The sequence below is a fragment of the Lipotes vexillifer genome, unplaced genomic scaffold, assembly GCF_000442215.2.
Source record: "Lipotes vexillifer unplaced genomic scaffold, Lipotes_vexillifer_v1.1 scaffold150, whole genome shotgun sequence".
Classification (NCBI taxonomy): Eukaryota; Metazoa; Chordata; class Mammalia; order Artiodactyla; family Lipotidae; genus Lipotes; species Lipotes vexillifer.
In genome coordinates this window covers 5,470,132-5,490,521 of record NW_006792921.1, presented here as the reverse complement: position 1 = coordinate 5,490,521, position 20,390 = coordinate 5,470,132, and the positions used below count along the sequence as shown (strand labels likewise).

Genomic DNA, 20,390 nt, shown 5'->3' with positions numbered 1-20,390 from the left:
AGAGTGGTAGCTAACAGGAGCTAAAACATATGAATACAAACACCTCCATAAAGAAAATAACTGGGTAAGAAGATATTTCTAGTCCGAGCCACTGGCGATCCAGGCCAGTTAATATTCAAGACAAAATTCAATTTAGGGGACAAAAACCTGACTAAAATCTGAGAATTAACAGGATTGACTTTAACAGGCAGCAGAGGGAGCTATGGGCTTGAAACCACCACTGGTTTCCCCTCAATGGCGAGCATTTGACAGCTTCCTGCCTATCTCTACACTGACACTCTTTACTACCACATCAGAAGGCAACTACTCCTGAGACAAATCTTCTCAGGGTCACTGGAACTAGATAAGGTGAAGCACATTCTAACAGTCTTTTCTTACTTTTTATTGCCAACATTTCCATACAACAAAGAGACCTATAGACTTAAATGAAATAAGCAATATTTCGTTCTTATTCTCAAAAACAAACAGAAACACCACACACACAAAGCAAAACAAAACACCTTGCTGTGACCATCAGAACATTAGGAGGCAGAAGGATTACTTACCGCAAAAACCCCTCGAACTACCCAGCCATGGTGTTGCCGTAATGTTTTACCATATGCATTATCTTGAAAAGAAGAAAAACTCCATGAGGAACAATTTCATCAGAATTTGATGTGCTATTTGTATCATGTCCTTTCTAATGTATGTAGTAGCACATTCTTATTGGTATTAGAAACTGATTTAAAAAAAGCTGAATTATGAGATTATGTACCCCAAAAGTCTTGAGTAGGAAAAAAGCCTACAGAGATTTTTTTTAAAAGAAAAATTGGTATTTCCACTCTTACCCTGTGTCATATCTCAACTTCAGCTTATTATCATGGTTGGAAAATTCAATACATATAAGGAAGTAAAGAGGGAGGAAAAGATACTGTAATATAGAGACTAAATACAATTTAAAATACACTATAAAAATATAAAAATGCAGTTCTTTGAAATGTTGTGTGATCCTGAGCCAGTCCCTTAGCTGACCTCTCTAACCATCTGTTTCCCCCTTTGTAAAATGACCTCTAAGATTCTCTTCAATTCTAACATTCTATTCTGGGATGTCAAATGCTTGTCCTAGATGTCCCTATGACCCTGGATATACAGTTTTAAAGCTAGAAACCTTTAAAACTATTATGGAAAGAACAGCTTGAAGTTATTAAGGTAGATATAAAGTATATGGTGAGGTCTATTGATAAAAGTCATTCACATTCTAGACTTTAAAGATAAAAACCTATTATTTTTGTCCCAGTGAGTTTTTTAAAAGGAGATTTAAAAACTGCTATATAATAATTTTAATTACCAAAAAAAAAATCTCGAGAACAAGATGACTGCATTTTATGCAAGGGATGTGTTCCTGAAGGCTTTGAATGATTCAATATATGCAAAATTCAAAACTGATTTTTCCACAGGAATAAATGCGCTCTCAGGAGGGCACAGCTCTACATCACCACAGTGCATTTTTATTTCAATGCTCCATTTTATTTTCTCAGCATCATCTCCAGTGGTCTACAGAGTCCTCACACTCCTAAATTACAGCACAAAGTATCATAGGGGTTGTTTGACCTTCTTTATCATGTTTTACCACATCTAAATTTTATTCCAAACTTATTTATTTTCAAGGGCTAGTTTCAACACTAGTACAAGCACCACCATCAACCATTTAATCAATGCTTGGGCGACACTGTAATAGGATATAAAGACACTTTAAATTATAACAAGAGCAGATGTTAAAATAACAAAAAAAAGACACCAACTCCACAACCACAGGCTCCTATGCAGTAAAAAAAAGCAGTGTGGTTCACAGAATACTGCCAAAGAACATCAGGTATCTGCATTTTACTGGGCAAAACAGCACTGCCATGTGGCTGTAGCTTGAACACAGTTTACAATTTATTCAAGCTCTCTAGCTTTGAAATGATGTAATTCTTGTCAATTTCTATTTTTAAAATTTGGGTGAGGCTTTATTAATACTTTTAGCATACCATGTATCAATTTTACATAATTCAAGTTTGCATAAAATACATTATATTTTGTATAAAAGAAGACTGCACATTTGAATTCTAACAGCAGATTTCGCTGGCTATCTAAAGTTTTAGGAATGGGTTGAAATGCCAGCATCCAGTGTGGTGAAGCTAAAGCAGAAATGATAAAAATCAATCAATTCAAGGGCACAAAGGACTCTTAGAAATAGCCTAAAGGAGAACTCAAGATTAAATTCAATCTTTTTCTTAGGAGAACAGTCTGTAGGCTAAGACAGTGTCAAAGATACAAGTCTTCAATGTAAGCCACACTTAAAACCTATCTGATTCTCTACGGGGACAGATGTTATCAGGGACATTTTAGATGGTATCTAAGACCTTAATGAAGAAAGGGTTGCTAGCATATAGGTGCAGACGGGCAGGAAATACTAGGCACGGCCTCTGCGGTGAATCAGCAAGACAGTCAAATTTCTAACCGTCTAAGGAGCCATCTGGGCTGGTAAGAAGGTGTACAGGTCCATGGAAAACATCCCGAGGTGAGTCACAGAGGTATAGTGGGAACACTTTCTTTCTTGTGATCCTAATCCATGTAAGGTATTAAATGCCATTAATAATCAGTAGATGAAATTTAGTGCCATTACAATCTGCTCGTAGACATCTGTGATGGAACAGCTGCTCCATTCAGCAAGAATTTAGTGTCTACCACTGCCCCTTACTAAGTGCAAGGCAGCAGGGATTACTGGGTGATTTAAACTCCGTCCCTTGCCCTTAGGAAGTTCATGGGTTTATAAGACAGCCAGCCTTTAACAAATCATCGTTATGCAAATTGCCAACTGCTATAACAGAGATCTCTATCCATGCTATAGGAAAAGAAAGAGAGATGAATCCAGCCTGGGAGCAAGTGGACAGAAAGAATTCTCCAAAGGAGTCTCAAAGGCTGGGTAGGGCAGAGAGTAGGGTGGTACCTGGGGCTGCAGACAGAGGAAGCTACATGGAGTTGTGAGAGATGGTGGCGTGAAGGGGGAACGGTCCAGTAGGGCTGCAGATCACTGGGGCTGGGGCCAAACTGTGAGGACCTTTTTTATGCTGTGTCAAGGATTCTGAACTTCCCACCTGAGGCACAGTGGTAGTTTAAAATAACACTTACTGCTTTTTTTCTGATTTCACAAATAATCCATGTTCAGGAAAATGCAAAAAGGGAAGAACTAAAGAAACCTATAATCATGCCTCCCAGAGGTAACCACAGAGGGCATTCTGGAGGTATATTCTCTTAAGTCTTTTTTCCTATACAGATAGCATTATTTTCTTCTACTAACAGTCACGATCATTCTGATTTGGAATTGTGGTAGGGAAGTAAAAGGAGATCAGTATTTCTTTACGGTATGCAGCAAACGCAGCTGACTGCTGTCCTGGTCCCTGAGCCTTCGGCTCCAGAGTTCACCTGGCAGGCAAACTGCCTGTTTATAAGGGCTCTGGATCCAGTGCTACTCCAACCTCAGGGGCCTTATACCTTTCCTACACTTTGCCTGTGAAGTCAACCACTCAAAAAAGCCCAGAAACCCTTCTCCATTCTCCCTTCTACGGGACAGCAAGAAAACAAGGATGCTGTGAGTCCAAGTAGGAGGGGCAGCCTGGTCTAAGGAAGAGGGGGTGTTTGTACAGCAACACGATCTGTGTCTCTGCCCAGCCCTTCTAGAGAAGGCAGTTGTTCCTTGCTGTGCCTGCATCTTGCCAGAGAAGAGTCCCACTGGGCAAAATGTGGCCCAGTAAGTCCAATGGGAGAAGAGGGAGGCAGAGAATTTAGGCTGGGTCCTGACTCAGGCCTAGGAAGACCATCTCCGCAATTGAAAACCAACAAATAGAAGAAAACCCATAAAAGAAAAAGACTTGCCCCAAGTCTTTAGCTGACTTCTCGGGCTGCAAATATCCCTGCCACGTGAGGCTGCATTAAATTAGGATGAAGTCTAAGCATTGACCTATTTTGGTTACCTAGAGAAGATTAGATAATGAAATACATTAATCTTCACTACAATACCCATTCGTTATCATAATGCATGTTCTATAATCTGGAAGTATTTTTGGCCTCTGAAAGACATAAATGATTCCCTTCTCCCAGTTCTCTGAAATCTGTCAGTTCCTTAGAAACTTAGTCAAAACTTCTAAGTAGGAAGCGTTGACAATCAACTTGCCCAATTCTCTTCCTCTTACAGATGAAAAGACAGAAGACCCAGAGAGATAGTTACCTGCCCAAGGTCACAAAACTAAAAGCAATGAGAACTTGGGGCATTCTTGTCACATTAAACCATTTGGACAAAACTAATGTTTATTCTTTGCGGTAAAACAAAATAATGAAAATGGAAAACGTGCCTTTTCCCAGCCATATCTTGAAAAAACTGGAACCTTATTCTATTTATAAAAATGCAGATTTGATTTCTTTAATGGTTAGTCAAAAACTTTCTATGAGGTATTTAGAGATTATGCCGCAATCTATCATAGCATCTGAACAAGAACTACCTTTCCGTTACTGTTGGTGGATAGCTATTCTGTCCAGGAACAGAATATATGAGAGTGTTTCTCTATTGTAAATCTATAATTAGTGAGAATTTGCAAAGTTACTTTGGGTTGTGGAGACAGCAAAGGAGAAATGCAAATCTAAGTCTTAGGAGACAGCTTGAGAAGTAGACAAGCAAAGCCAGAAAAGGTGAAATCAATCATTCACTGAGCTCAGGAAGTGACAATCATATCAGTTCTGCAAATGAGCTAAACTAGGAAGCCCTTAGGCAAGAATCACGAACAAAGAAAGGTTTGAAAGTGAATAAGCAGTGAATAAATCTGAAAATACTGAGTGAAAAAGGAAGAATGTGTATAACGTGACACCATGTACATGAGTATAAAACATGCAATACATTACTAGATACTGTTTGTGGACACATAAATATATAGTAAAAGTATAAAAACATTCATTATATAATGATAAACTACAAATTCTGGATGAAGATCTTCTCTGGAAGTAATGGGGTCATGAGGTAGTAGATGGTACTGTATTTACATATTTGGTCAAATGATAAATATTTGATATAATTTTTAAAAACCTACTACTAGGAAAGTACCCCCAAATTCTTTACAGTGACTAAGCTTTGGGCAAAATGAATTGTATGGAGAAAAGCCAACTCAATAACCAGTTGACAGAGATGGAACAAGTACCCAGAGATATGCTTTGTTACCTTCAGGCACCATTGAGATGAAAACTTGTACTGTAAGCCAATTCTGCCATTAGAAGCACATGCTGTTAATAGTTCTGGAAAGGGCATGACTTGATTCACATTCCCTGGCACTTTCAGAATAATTAGTCAAGTTATGATTTGATGTCACATATCTGATTATGAGCTCTAACTTCATCTCTCTCATACAGCTCTCCTTGTTTGTGAAAAGCCTTTCATATTAAATGCATAAGGGAGCCTCCTCTACATTTTTTTCCCCTTCCTATTCTGTGGTACAGATCTTGGTTAGGTTAATGTTTACCTGACATTTATGGAATCACTCCGAGGTGAGGGATGTGGCAATATGCTATCCCCCTGAGGGAATAGTGCAGAACACATAATATTTAGTACAAAGGTGCATGAAATGGCAGAGCAACTTTTCTTCATTTCACTTACAAAGATGCTTTCCAAAGCCTCTTCTTGATGTGGCATCTGTGAATGGAGGGGCTCAGCTACAGGGTGGACCATTAAACACATTTGCCTTGTGTACCCAACTCTTTCTTTAAGAGTGATCTCTAGAGAATGTCAGAGGACACTAGAGTTCACAGCAGCTCTTGGCATGAGTGAGACCACCCAAAATATTCCACTCTGATCATCATTATGGGGAATTCAAGTGATGGCTCAAATACAAAAGGGGGCAGTATAAAGCCCAAGGCCTCCTTCCGATTGCTGAAAACTCATTCTAGGTCACAGAAGTGCAGCAATACAATGACTATCCATGCATTTTCCAGAGAGTTAATAGATGTCAAGTCTTCCGTTGTGTCATTTAGGACTGTTACATATCATCTCCCATTTTCAAAGTCACTAAGACTATCCAAAATTATGAGCAGTTACCTCAAAACCTTTCTTAAGCAGTGTTTTCAAATTTGGGAGTGTCATCCAAGGTTTATACTTATTTTATCCCTACTAATTGTCTTGCTGTTCCTAGGTTAAGAAAAGTTTTCAGCCATTGGGTAACCAGCCAATTATCATGAAAAGGAGGCAAAATTAACTGATGCTATGGGTAACTAATTTCAGTACTTTTATTCCTGCTTATTTAATAATCACTTAGATGCAGTCAAAATTCCCGAATAACCAAATGTAGCCTAGTGACAGGTGAGCTTCAACGTCCCAGCTCTAGATGAATGGGTCTCAAACTTGAGCATGGATTAGAATCACTTGCATGACTTGTGAACACACGCATTGCTGGGCCCCACCTTGGGAGTTTCTGAGTCAGCAGGTGTCAGGTGGGACCCAGTAGTCTGCATTTCTAATAAGTCTCCAGGTGATGAAGATGTTGCTGTCCTTGGACCACTTTGAGAACCACTGATCTAGATCTGAGACCCTAGGGAAAGTATTTATCCTCTCTAAATCTCAGTTTACTTGCTGTAAAAGGGGAGTACTCAGAAGATTAAATAAAATGTTTATGGAGAACCTAGTGTTATGCCAACACTGGGTGCTCTATAAATGGTAGCTGTTATTACAGTAACTGAAATTCAATTTCAGAATAAAAAATCCAAGCTAATTTGCCTGTATGTGGCATATAAATTGCACATACCCACTCTTTTACTTACATACCTAAACTATCTCATTTTAGACAAAATATCAGTTCTGCTTATAAAGCCTGTGATTTCAAAATGAGAAAAAAGGAGCCAGCAATCCAGAAGAAATAGGCAACAAGCAGCCTATGGGTTCTGCATAGTTAACGTGTAAACATTTCTCATAAATCTCTCTTATTTGCTTGCACAGAACTTGTTGTGTCTGTGTTTAGAGGGAAGGGGGCTGGTTAGGGGAGCTTTATCTCTCCACATTGAACAGCAGCAGGAAACTAGGGATCCCTATAAGCAAAGATGATTTAAATCATGAAGACCTCTGAAATAATCCTGAGCATCAGGATGAAAATCTCAAATTTGTGGTCCCTTTTCCTTTCCACTGAAAACAGTCCAGCAGGGAAGAAAGGGAAGGAAGAGCTGAGATTGGCTGTGATTATTTCAGTTTTGAAGCAGCATTTGACCTTCAAGTCTCCTCTCTCTTCATAAAGTCAACATCTCTAGGCCCAGCTTTCAAATCAAGTAAAAGATAGGGGAGGAAAGGGGGCAGAATTAGGGATGGGGGCAGGGCAGAAAGGGTATATCCTCAACTGTCTCTCCACCTCCAAGGGGCAAAGCTTTTCTTTTCACTTGCTGTGTCCAGTAAGCAGCTGGGTTCTCCTCTATCCCAGCTCCAGCAGAGGGGTAATGAGATTAGCATCCCCACTTGCCCTCACACAGCCAGGCATCAGAAAGCAGTAGCATCCTGTGACATGTGGAGTCCACCACGCACCCAGTGCTGAATTCCATATCTTCTGCATTTCCTGCAGGTGGTGGAGTCTTCCTACCTGTGTGAAACTTCCATACTAAGAAGTCAGTCTGGAGAGAAATTTCAGGCTTGGCAGCTGAGCTTGGTAACTTTCCATTTGTGATTTGGGACAAATAAGTCCCATTTTCTGGTAGGTTATCAACTTTGTATATGTCATGATGATGAGAATATAAACAACAATAGAAGCTAACCTCTATTAAGTGCTTATTATGTACCAAATTTCTAATCTTTTCACATGCATAAACCTATTTAATCTTTACAACAATCTTATTAGGGAAATCAAGTCAACATTCCCATTTTACAGATGAGGAAACTGAGGCACAGAAAGGTTAAGTAAATTGCCTAAGGGCACCTATCCAGAAAGCCCACGATCTTAATCACTCCACAAAGTCATCAAGTTTGATAGATACTGGTTAGGGAGTCCTAATAGTCATGGTGAATATATTTTTAGTACTGAAATCAGGACACTTAGGGAAGGATATAACTGAGACAGTCCTGGAAATTCAAGGATGTATGAGAAACCCCAAAATGCAGGTAGCTCAGGGATGGTGGGAGAAATGAGGACCTTACAGCTGAGGATCCCCAAATGACCCTGCTTCAGATCCTTTGTGGTCTTAGTGTGTCTTTTCATCTTTCAGAATTTCAGTTACCTAACCTGTAAAAATGGACTGATGTGAGGACTAGGTTGTCTAAATTTTTTATACAGTGTTACAGAAATATCAGCTTTTATTGTTTCATGGCACATCAGCAAGTTTCTATACAGGGAGGCCTGGGAAAATCACACAGGGGCAGGATCCCTCAAGACTCATGACCCAAAGAGAGGACTAACAAAAGGAAGAACTCACCCCTGACATTGATAAAATGCTGTGTGAACACTGGCTCCTCCTCCCCAGCGAAGTATCTAATTCATTCATTTCATTATTTATAATCATGACTGCCTAGAGCCTGACCATGTGCTTCTCTACATCATAATAATACAGGGCTTCAAAGTAATATGGAAATCTCACTCCCACCTGCTCACCTCAATGCCCATCCTGGAAGAATTTCCTAAAGACCAAGATTGAGAGTTTAGCCAGTCTGTTAGTGGCACTATGAGGATGCTTCCAAGTCTTCAATGTTTTCCAAAAGTGGTCCGATAGGTGCATTGATCCATCCATCTATCCACCCACCCACCCACCCAATGTTTATTAAGTACCTACAATGTTCCAGTCACTGCATTAAGATGCTGGAGATATCGGACGATCTCCTTTGACCAAGGCCTTCATCCGAGTCTCAACTACCGCCACAAAAATGGGGCACATAGGGCACTTGAGGAATATAAGATGATGACCAGCCCTTCATCTTACTTCAGAGCAAATCCTAGGGTTCCCCACACCCTCCCTTTTATGGTCTCCAAAACTAGCTTCCCTCTGGATACGGATTTTAGAAAACTACACAGTTATCTCAAGATTCATTTAGGAAGAACTGACTTCTTAAAAATATTAGGTTTTCCTATTAAGGTTAAAAGATGGCTCTCTATTAATTTAGTTCTTCTTTAAGATATACTGATTTTTAATAAGTTAGATCTAGACTACCAGGTCACTATCTCGAGTTCTTTTTTAACAAAGCATATAAGAAACAAACAATTAATAATAATGAAATAGAAAAATACCAAAATCAGATCTTGAAAAGCACACCCTATCTCCTCCTCCAGGGGTCTCCATTCCACATCCTATTGAATTAATCAACCAAAATGTAAATAACACTTACTCAGGGCTGTCTGGATGTCCTTTTCTCCATTTTTCACTTCTGTCAGAAATCCCTTCAAAAATTTGAGACCTCTAAAACAAAAAAGAGGAAGAAATATTATTTTCAAAGTTCACTTATGTTGAATGGGTATGAATAAATGGCAGACATCAGCTTCTTTTTCAGTAGTATCCTGGGCACAGCAATAAACAAGTCAAGTCACATGGCAGTCCTTTCTAAGTTTCTTCCCTGTGATTTCCCCTTAGCTTGCTCTAGATGCTTCTTATCTGAAATACCTACACAGTGGTTTTCAAAATGTGGTCCCGGACCAGCAGCTTCAGCATCACCCGGGAACTTGTTAGAAATGCAAATTCTGGAGCTCCCCTCCAGACTTACTGAATCAGAAATTGGGTTTTGGGTGGAGCAATCTGTGTTTTTTAATAAGCCCTCCAGGTGAATCTGATGCCATTACAGTTTGTAATCCACCGACTTAAAGACAAACTAATCAGCTTTACTGTCCTTTATGATTCCTATCTTATATATTCTATTAATATTAACAATGTTTATCACTATCAAGACAGAGGCAAAAAAAAGTTGATATTCTATTCTTCAGGCCTTCTAGAAAAGGCTATACATGGGTTACAGCTTTCATTCAGAAGTAGCCTCTTTTGCATAACAATTTTTTTGGGGGGGTAACATTTCAACTAAGCTGGATTTCAACTGCTGCCCCACCCCAGTTGCCTCACCTCTTCAGCCACAGGAGGGCTTCTGTAGCTGAGTTCCTAACCTGGGCTACATCGGCCTCCACTTCGTGCAGCACTATCTTCTGGAGTGTGGTAAACTCTTCTTTGTTGGTTATATACTTCTGATTTACTTTCTGCAGGAGAAGCAGGGAAATAACCTAAGTTAAAAGTGCTAAAGCTATCAAGCAAGTCAGTTTACTGTTGAGACATAAGTTTGTCAACCAGGCCTCTAAGAAATCAAAATGAATTAAGCCTCTCCTACCTTTTCCTTATGCTTTCCAAGTAATCTGTTTTATTTGTTTGAGGATTCTTATTAGGCTTAAGCTAGAATTAAATAGTTTGAGGGTTTTAAAGTACTGTTTTTAAAGTATTTTTTCCTCTGAGAAAGGTTCTTACAGCTGGCCTATACTTTTCATCCCCGAGTATAAAACTCAACAATCATTTGTTTCTGAATGAGATTTCATGCAACTACTCCCTCCAAATATACAGTCTCCACGGAGACAAGCCAGTATATTCACCTTAATATTTCCAACTAGATCCATTTTAACAGGAGCAAACACTGTAGGGCCAAGTTTGTCTAGAAGAAAAGATTGAAAACATCTTTGAAAAAGCAATTTTTTCAAGTGGAAAATATTTTTTATAGTAGCAATGAATTTAACAGGTCCCCCCACCCCCCACCAAACTTTTATTTTTTGCTTTTAAATCATTTTCTAAATATAAGCTTCAAAGGTTCCTGGCACACTGTCATTGCTTTTTTCTACTACACTGCTCTGAAGTGAGTAACTATAATAAGGGCCTAAGGGCAGGTGAGGATAACCTTATAAGTTTAGAATGCGCATTGTAATCCTTGGGGCTGCACTGTCCAATACAGTAGTCAGTAGATGTGTGGCTATTGAGCTCTTGGAATGTACCTATTCCAAACTGAAATATGCCGTAAGTATAAATATATACCAGATTTCAAAGACATAGTACCAAAAAAAGAATGCCAAATATCTCATTAATGATTCTTTTATATTGATTCCATGTTCAGATGATATACTGTATATACCAAGTTAGATAAAATACATTATTAAAATTGGTTTTATCTGTTTTGCTTTACAATTTTAATACGCTTGCCAGAAAATTTAAAATTATATATGTAGTCCAAATATTTTTGTTGGATAAGAGCAACTAAAAATAGTAACACAAAGGGGTATAGCCAAAAAGCCAAAAGAGAAAATATAATAAAATTCTAAAAAATACTTGACTCATTCAAAAGAAAGGCAGGAACAAAGATAGGTAGCTAAAAGAGGAAATAAAACAGAATACAAAAAAATAATTGATTAATTGGGTAGAAATCAAGAAAGGAGTAAACAAGGAAGAACACATGAGACAAACAGACAATAAGTAGCAAGACGGTAGAAACAGACAGCAAGATAGCAGGCTTAAATTCATCCAAACAATGTAATTTATTACATTGAGTACAGGAAAAAAACCTGATAGTTTCAATAAACACAGAAAAATATATTTTATAAATTAACTCATTCATGATTGTAAAAAACAACTCAATGTACAAGTCAATTGTATCTATATGCTATTAATAAACAACTGGAAAATGAAATACTTTTCATGATAGCATAAAAAAACATAAAATTCTAAAAGTTATTCCTAACAAAAGATGTGTAAGACCTTTACACGATACAAAACGTTGTGAAACTAAAGAAGACCTAAATAAATGAGAGATACAGCACATTCATGGATTAGAAGACTCAATGTTGTTTAAGATGTCAATTTCCTACTAATTGGCTTACAGATTCAATGTAATCCTAATCAAAATCCCAACAGGCTTTTTTTTTTTTTAAGAAATAGTAAGAAAATCATATATGTTTATTGAAAAGTTTTCAAGATTCATTACTTCAAAAAAAAATCACAATGGGACACACAGAATAAGCTCTCTTTTGTGTCTTATATAATACAGTATGTCTTATTCAGAAATGCCTCTATCTATTCAAAAAAATCAGTTGGTAGTACTTATGTTTTACTTACTCTCACTAAGTTTTGAGTGGTTTACTGGCTTAGTACAGAAAACCAGTACATTTATCAGAATATTGCATTTTACTATCTTATTCCTTTTTTTATTCCTAAACCATAGTCGTTTTCTGTTTCTGTGTATGTTTGGGATATACGTAATGAGATTTATTTTTATTTATACAGAGAAATATTTATGATTTCTCTGATTTTAAGGTTTAAGACTTAAGACTCCTGGCATCTTCATGATAAGAGGGATAACTTGTATTATTGGCCATAACTACTGTGTAGGGTAGAATTGGAGTTACCTTGTAGCTCTCCCATCAGACTGCTATTCTATCCTGCTTCCTACTGTCATACATGCTTATCAAAGAATGTATGGTCCCAGGAATCCTACAGGAAAAAAAAATCCCCTTCAACCTCTAGTCCCAGTGTGTATATAGACTCTCCTTTCTTTGGCCAACTGGACCATGTGGAAGCCACCTGCATGCCCCCCTACTCTGTGGGCTCCACTTTGTCCTTGCTTATCCTATCCAGGAGAGTGAAGAGGAGTCGTGGAAGGAGGATGGGAACTTTGGTACCCTCCACACATCTTTGGAAAGGTCCACTCTAGCACACTGACCCCTGGACACGGTCTTAGTTTTTCTCTTTGATCTGTATCTCTTCTTCCTCTCTGGGGTTGAATTAGCGGGATGGGCAGCTTTGCTTTTTCCCTTAAAGTAACGGGAAGCATGCATGGCCCATGATTCTTCCCCCCCCCACACACACTGTATTTTATTTTTACAAGAGATAAATAAACTGACACCAAGCATTATAAATGGATGACCACAACAAAAGCAACAATGATTGCAATTACCAAACATGAAACACATTCATACTATGTCATAATATTGACATTCATTTTAACAGCTAAAATTTATATGGACATGCAAAGGACCTAGAATTGCCAAAACATCTTGAAAAAGAAGAACAAAACTGGAAGATTACATTATCTGATTTCAAGCCTTACACAGTAATTAAGATACTGTAATACTAGGATGAGGAAAAAAAACCAGATTGTTGAAACAAAAGAGAGTCCAGAAATAGACCCACACTTATAGGGTCAACTGGTTTTCAAAGCGCTGCCAAGGTAATATAAAAGGGAAAAAAGATACTTTTTCAACAAATGGTTCTTGGACAACCCGATAAAAAAAAAAAAAAAAAAAAAAAAAAAAGAAGGAATCTCAACCCTTACCTCACACCACATAAAAAACTGATTCCAAGATGGATCACAGATGTAAACTTAAAATCAAAAATAAGAAGTGTAGAAGACAGCACAGAAGACTATCTTCATGACCTTGGGGATAAGCAAAGATCTTTTAGGGTACTGAAAGCACTAACTATAAAAGAAGAAAACATAGATAAATTGGATTTAATGAAAATTAAAATTCCTGCTCTTCAAAAGGCATCATTAAGAAAAGAAATGAACAAGTCATAGTCTGGGGGAAAATATTCATAATGAGTATGTCTACAATGAAATGTTATTCAGAACATACAAAGAACTCTTTCAATTCAATAATAAAAAGAAAATTAACCAACTTTTAAAAATAGGTTAAAGATTTGAACAGACTTCACAATGGAAGAGATAGCAATGGTCGATAACCATATGAAAAAGTGCTCAACATCATTAGTCATCAGAGAAATACAAATTAAAGCCACAAGATACCACCAAACACTCACAGAAATGGCTAAAACCAAAAATACTGACACCACCAAGTGCTAGTGAGGATGTGAAGCAACCAGAATATTCATATATTGCTATTGGAAGTACACAACGGTACAACCACTCTTTATGAAATTACATGTATAAACCCTATGAATCAGCAATTCCACCCCTAGGTATTTACTCAAAAATGAAAACATGTGCCCACAGACACAAAAACGTTCAGAGCAATTTCACTTATAACAGCCCCAAACAAGAAACTACCCAAATGTTTATCAGTAGGAGAATGAATAAACAAAATGGGGTATAGTCACTTAATAGAATACTATTCAGCAATAGAAAGGAATGAGCTACTAATACATGTAACAACAAAGGTGAAAACATTATACTATCAAGAGTATAATAATGCAAGAGTACGTAACATGATTCCACTTATATGAAATTTTAGAACACGCAAAACTAATCTATGGTGACAGAAATCAGTATGGTTGCCTTGGGCTGGGTGACAGGTTGTGGACTGACTGGCATAGGGAATGTTCTGGGGTGATGAAAACATTCTCTGCCTTGACAGAGGTGTGGATTACATAGGTAGATGCATTTGTCAAAACTCGCTGAATTATAACAGTTAAGTTCTATGCAAGATATACCTTGATTTAAAAAAGAGATACAGAGTTAAGTGGATTATATAGCAAATTTCAACACATTAGCAATTCCTGGTACTACTGGCTCTATAAAAAGTAAATGTAATTTAAACTTAAATAAAGTTATATATACAATTTTTTTTAATCTGAAAAAAGTTTTAGCTGGTAAAATGTTTTTTCATAGTACCAACAGATTTGAAGATCTGTTCCTTAACTACTTTCACTTTTGCTCTTAAGTATGATTTCTAGAAAACAGAATTCCCTTTTTTCATTACACAACTCTAAGATCAGTATTAATCATAATTAGAAATGAAATGGAAATATGTAATAATGCTTAAGGTCACACAGTTTTAACTATATGTGTCTACTGATATGAAGAGGTAGATAAGAAGGGTCATCTCACTGTACACATAGTTCAGCATATTTCTACTACAAAATAACTGCAGTGAAACAGATTCTAGAGACTATGAATTTAAGGCAAATCCAGCAACCTTACCTAATACTGGAACCACAGCATAACATGATGCTAAGAATGCTTCTGTGGGAATGCCACTGTCTTCCAGAAGTTCAATGTCACTAAAGCTAAACAATTTGGTGATACAGAGGAGGAAAGATTGAAAGCACAACATTAGCACGCTCTGCAGTTCAGAGGCAGTCATGAAAACAGCTGCCCCTCTGTAGGTCAAATCATTTAGCTTCATCTCACAAATATGCCCCAGTGACTGTTCTTCTATTATAACACAGTCTAATAAAATCATTTTCCAAAGATAATCCACCAAAGCAAGCTAAAACTTGTTGACAGAGTATACTCTCACAATCCAGTTCCTTCTTATCCACTGCTTCAGGCAAGGTGAACAGTAAAGCAGATGCTTGGTATGCCACATTCTCTATTCTGTCAGGATACGCCATCCCCTGAAAGGAACACCAACATTGACCTTCCAGAAGGAAAGCTCGTATCCAACTGTCAGTGATTTTAGAGAGTACAGAATACCTGGTGTTCATGGTACTAAAGAAAGTTGGGATGACTTCTTGGCCTTCTTCCCAGTGGGCTTCTGGAGAGCTGCTTGAGGAGTGTGATTCAGACTGTGCCAAGTGGCTGTCATGATTTCCCAGGTTTTCCTCTCCATCCTCCTTTATCATTTCACTTTGGACTGTAAAGCAGGAGATACCTATTACTAACCTTTTATTTATGTATTATAAGATTAATATATATATATATTCATTGTTGAACATTTTTAACACAGAAAAGTATACAGAAAGAAAAATCAGTGAAATACTATACATATACACACAAACAAAATTGAGTTTAAATACATGTAGATTTTCATCCAGCCTGTTTTCACTGAACAGTATATCATGAATATTTTCATTATCATTCAATACTCTTCAAAACATGGTTTTAATGACCATGTAATATTGAATCATGTTTATGTGGCAGGCATTTAGGTAGTTTCTAAAATTTCAGTATTATAAATAGAGTTGAGCCTCAATATTAGTGTATTCTGTCTTTGTGGATTTGCCTACTTGCTGAAGTTTATTTGTAATACTAAAATCAACGCTCATGGCACTCTTGCAGTCATTTTGGATATGTGCAGAGTGGTGAAAAAATTTGAGTTACCTGACACGCATGTTCCCAGCTGAGGTTGAACAAGGTGACATTCTGCCTTCTTGTTTCACCTTTCATACTGTACGCAAATGTGTTTATTTAGTGCCATTTTTGTTTTTTTGCATTCTTGTGCACTTTGTTGTTGATTTTGCTGTTTAAAAGGACCTCCAAGTGTAGTGCTGCCTAGTGTTCCTAAGCACAAGAAGGCTGTGATGTGCCTTATGGAAAAACACGTGTTATATAAGCTTATATAAGATAAGCTTCATGAGCTTCCCTGGTGGCGCAGTGGTTGAGAGTCCGCCTGCCGATGCAGGGGACGTGGGTTTGTGCCCCGGACCGGGAGGATTCCACGTGCCGCGGAGTGGCTGGGCCCGTAAGCCATGGCCGCTGGGCCTAGGCCACAGCAGTGAGAGGCCCGCGTACCGCAAAAAAAAAAAAAAAAAAAAAAAAGATAAGCTTCGTTGAGGCATGAGTTATAGTGCTGTTGGCCATGGGTTCAACGTTAATGAGTCAACAATATATATAAACAAGGTATCTTTTTTTTTTCCTTTAGGAGGAGGGACTCTTTTCTTTTTAATTTTTATTGGAGTATAGTTGATTTACAATGTTGTGTTAGTTTCAGGTGTACAGAAAAGTGAATCAGTTATACATATACATATATCTACTCTTTTTTAGATTCTTTTCCCATATAGGCCATTACAGAGTAGAGTCCCCTGTGCTATACAGTAGTTCCTTATTAGTTACCTATTTTATATATAGTAGTGTGTATATGTCAGTCCCAATCTTCCAATTTATCCCTCTCCCCAACAAGGTGTCTTTAAACAGAAACACACAAAACAACAATATGTTCTGATCAGTTGATGAAAATGTGGAAGGAGGCTTGCAGGAACCTAACCATATGTATTTCCCCTAGGAGCAACGGTTCAGTATTTGCTAATTCAGTGTTTGCAGTGACTTTATAGAACAAAATTATCATGAGTAATGAGAATTAACTGTAATGTCATAAAGGACATCCCTGTCCATATATATTTGTCTTTAAATCTGACTATTCCCTGAGGACAAATTCCTAGAAAAAAATTATTGGGTCAAATAAATAATAGTACTGTTTTAACAGAAATTCTCCTGTCTATTATTTACTCAAGGGATAAGACTTCAGTGATGTATGGATTGCTTGCTGCAGGTTAACAGCTATGAAAATGCATCTTTTCTTCCCCGCACTCACCAGAGGAGATGAGGAGGAAACTTTAAAAAAAATTTTATTTTCAAACTATTTAATACACACTTATAACACAATTAAAAACTCTAAGATGGTTGTCATGGACTGATCTGAAGTTGGTTTTAGTAGTTAGAGCCAATGAAATTAGTAAATTGAAAAGGGCAGCACTTTCAACTACAGGTTATTACCTAAAACTTGGGAATTTGGCTTGATGAACACAGAGACAGCCAGGTGAAAATCTGATGGTGGTTGGTGAATTCGGACATCCTCAGGCCTCACCAGAAACCAGGAGGATGGAGAACTGAACTGCCATAACTCTGCAGACTCTTAAGTCTCACATCATAGTCTATGTTCAATGGACTTTGAAATTCTGAGCAGAAGGCCCTAATACTCATACTCTCTAAAAAGTCAGCACAGACAGCTACAGCTCACTGAAGCCCATGGACATCACAGCTAAGAACAGTGAGTGGGAAACTCCTCTTCATTCTGCCTTTTCAATAGGGGGGGTCAGGTGGGATGGCAGAACGTTTTCAAGTGAACTCTGTTATCTTACGAACAGCTGCCTCGGGAGCTACCTAGCACGCTGTCTTGAGGTCAATCCCTATCAAGTGTCGCATCATGGATAATGAATCAAAGCCCCATGATCCTTTTATTCAATGGTTTGCCTCACATCCTTTTTGTTTTTACCTGTTATATTATCATCTGTATTTTCTTCACTTGATATGCTGTGATCTGTCTCTGCAGGTTTCAAACATAAGGAGCTCTTGTTTTTCATTAGGATTTCTTCATCATCATTTATTTCCATAATTAAAGATCCATTCTCACAACTGTTTAACTCTGTTTGCCTAAAATTTTTTTAAAAGGAAAAAAGCCAAAAAGTCCAATTATTTGGTCATAAATAGACTGCACAGATAGATCCTATTCTGAGGGATGGGGAAGGGTCCACAACCACAATTACCAACTCCTTTTAACACTGATTGAAAAACAGAATTGTTAAATCAAGCCAAATCTCTCACCCCACCCTCCTGCCTCCAAGGCAGGTATCCTGTGCTGGGAGTAGGCCTGTCTCCAGGCTGAAGTCCAGAGACCAAAGAGCCATTCATGGCTCTTCATGCACCCTCAGCTGACTCCAACTTCCTGCTCCCCACCAGCAACAGGAGATATTCATTGATAGCACCTGGGTTTTCAATCAGCTTTTCTACAGGTACCACATTCAACACTTTTTCTCACTTTCCTCAGCTTCTCCCTGGAAGGTTTTTTCTCTCTCCTCACCTCTCAAATCACTGGCCACTTCCATTTGTTTGCCTAGCAGTTAACTGTCTAGAAGCCACAGCTGTGGTCAAGGAAGACCAGAAAAAACCCAGGAGGACACAATACATCCTGAGCATCTGTTGCTCTTTAGGGTAACATAAAAGGCTATTTAACATGCAAGTGAAATAACTGATTCTGTTAAAGGGACAATCATAACATCTTATTATAAATAACTAGACTCAGCCAAATTAGAACAAAACCATTTTCTTCTAATAAGAATAAATGGAAAAGGTCCAAGCTACATGTTGACTCCAGGAAAAGCATTTGTTTTTCTAAAAAAATACCGTATTTCAACTTGGCAATTAAAAATATAGGAGTATATTGATGAAATACCTCAAAAGAAAAAAAATATCTACAAAGATGTTCCTAGTAGAAATATTTAGATCAGGAGAAAATTATTAACCAAATTGGGGAACAATCCTTGTACTAAAGAAACAAACAACTGTATATAAAGAGATGAAAATATTAAATAATAACTTGAAAGGACAAATACATGGACAATGTCAAAATACAGGAATGCTTATATGAAATAATAACTGAATAAAAACCCTAAATAATAGGAACACAACTGTGTAAACGTGTACTTTTTTTCAGTAGTTCAGATTTCGATATTATGTTCTTTTTCCAACCTGTAAAGCTACCTAAGATTTTTATTTTTAAATGAAACAAAATAGCACTGTCTTTTCTGATAAAACCACATTTAAATCAATGCTCGGCTCCTTCACAAGACAGGAGGTTCCAATACTCAGTATAACAGAGAAATGAAAAGTTATTAGATGTGGTGGGTGAGATCCATATCCTGGGGAAATGTGAACATCTTCCCTAGTAGTCAGTGCTGAATGAAAGATTTGCAGTGCTTCAGGTTCACCTCTGGTATCATCTCAAACCATGAGAAAAACCACCACATGATTTCTCTTCTTTTCTTTTTTAAATTTATTTATTATTTTTGGCTGTGTTGGGTCATTGTTGCTGCACATGGGCTTTCTCTAGTTGCAGTGAGCAGGGGCTACTCTTTGTAGCTGTGCATGGGCTTCTCAATGTGGTGGCTTCTCTTGTTGCGGAGCACGGGCTCTAGAGCACGTGGGCTTCAGTAGATGCGGCGCGTGGGCTCTAGAGCACAGGCTCAGTAGTTGTGGTGCACGGGCTTAGTTGCTCCGTGGCAAGTGGGATCTTCCCGGACTAGGGCTCGAACCCATGTCCCCTGCATTGGCGGGCGGATTCTTAACCACTGTACCACCAGGGAAGCCCATCACATAATTTCTTAAAAAAAAAAAGCAAGGAATACCAATATCCTTATTTTTATATTTTTAGAAAGAAGAAAAAACAAAAAATGTTACTGTACCTTTCCAATGAATTATGAATTGGTACAATAGGATGTTTCATCTTTAAAAGAAGCAAAGAAAAGAAAATTCACACGTTAAACTCTCAACAGAATATATTTAGAGTTTTATCACATATGAAAGTGGTAAATATGATCATAACACACACTGCCCCACTCAAGAGGAATAATTTTAGGTCTTCCCAAAAGAAAGGAGTCATTGATCCCAACCAGTCTTTAAGGGTACCCAAATTTCTAAGGGTACCCAAATTTCTAAGAAAAAGGAAGATGGTCTTTTGAAGGGCCTAATTACCATATTTATACCCTTGGTGGTTAGCTTTCTTGTAATTACTATTACACTCATTAAATATTATTAGATACAAAACTATGATACAGCATTGTATCAAACACTGGAAGCATAAAGGTAAACAGTATGGGGTTCTTGCCCTTAAGGTAATTTCAATATAGAATAAGGCTAAAATAGGGGTATGCATAGAGGAGGAACTCTCCCAACTAAA

General features: G+C 37.7%; 1 protein-coding gene across 1 annotated transcript in view; it reads right to left on the bottom strand.

Moving 5' to 3' along the window:
- Positions 1-20,390, bottom strand: part of PLEKHA8 (pleckstrin homology domain containing A8) — a 71,660-nt gene that overhangs the window by 5,177 nt on the left and 46,093 nt on the right. The window contains exons 6-13 of the mRNA XM_007466096.1: positions 19,897-19,937; positions 17,931-18,088; positions 15,413-15,572; positions 14,918-15,003; positions 10,590-10,648; positions 10,075-10,205; positions 9,353-9,423; positions 546-607 (exon numbers count right to left, since the gene is read on the bottom strand). Coding sequence (XP_007466158.1) covers positions 546-607; positions 9,353-9,423; positions 10,075-10,205; positions 10,590-10,648; positions 14,918-15,003; positions 15,413-15,572; positions 17,931-18,088; positions 19,897-19,937 — 768 coding nt within the window. The remainder of the gene's footprint in view (positions 1-545; positions 608-9,352; positions 9,424-10,074; positions 10,206-10,589; positions 10,649-14,917; positions 15,004-15,412; positions 15,573-17,930; positions 18,089-19,896; positions 19,938-20,390) is intronic.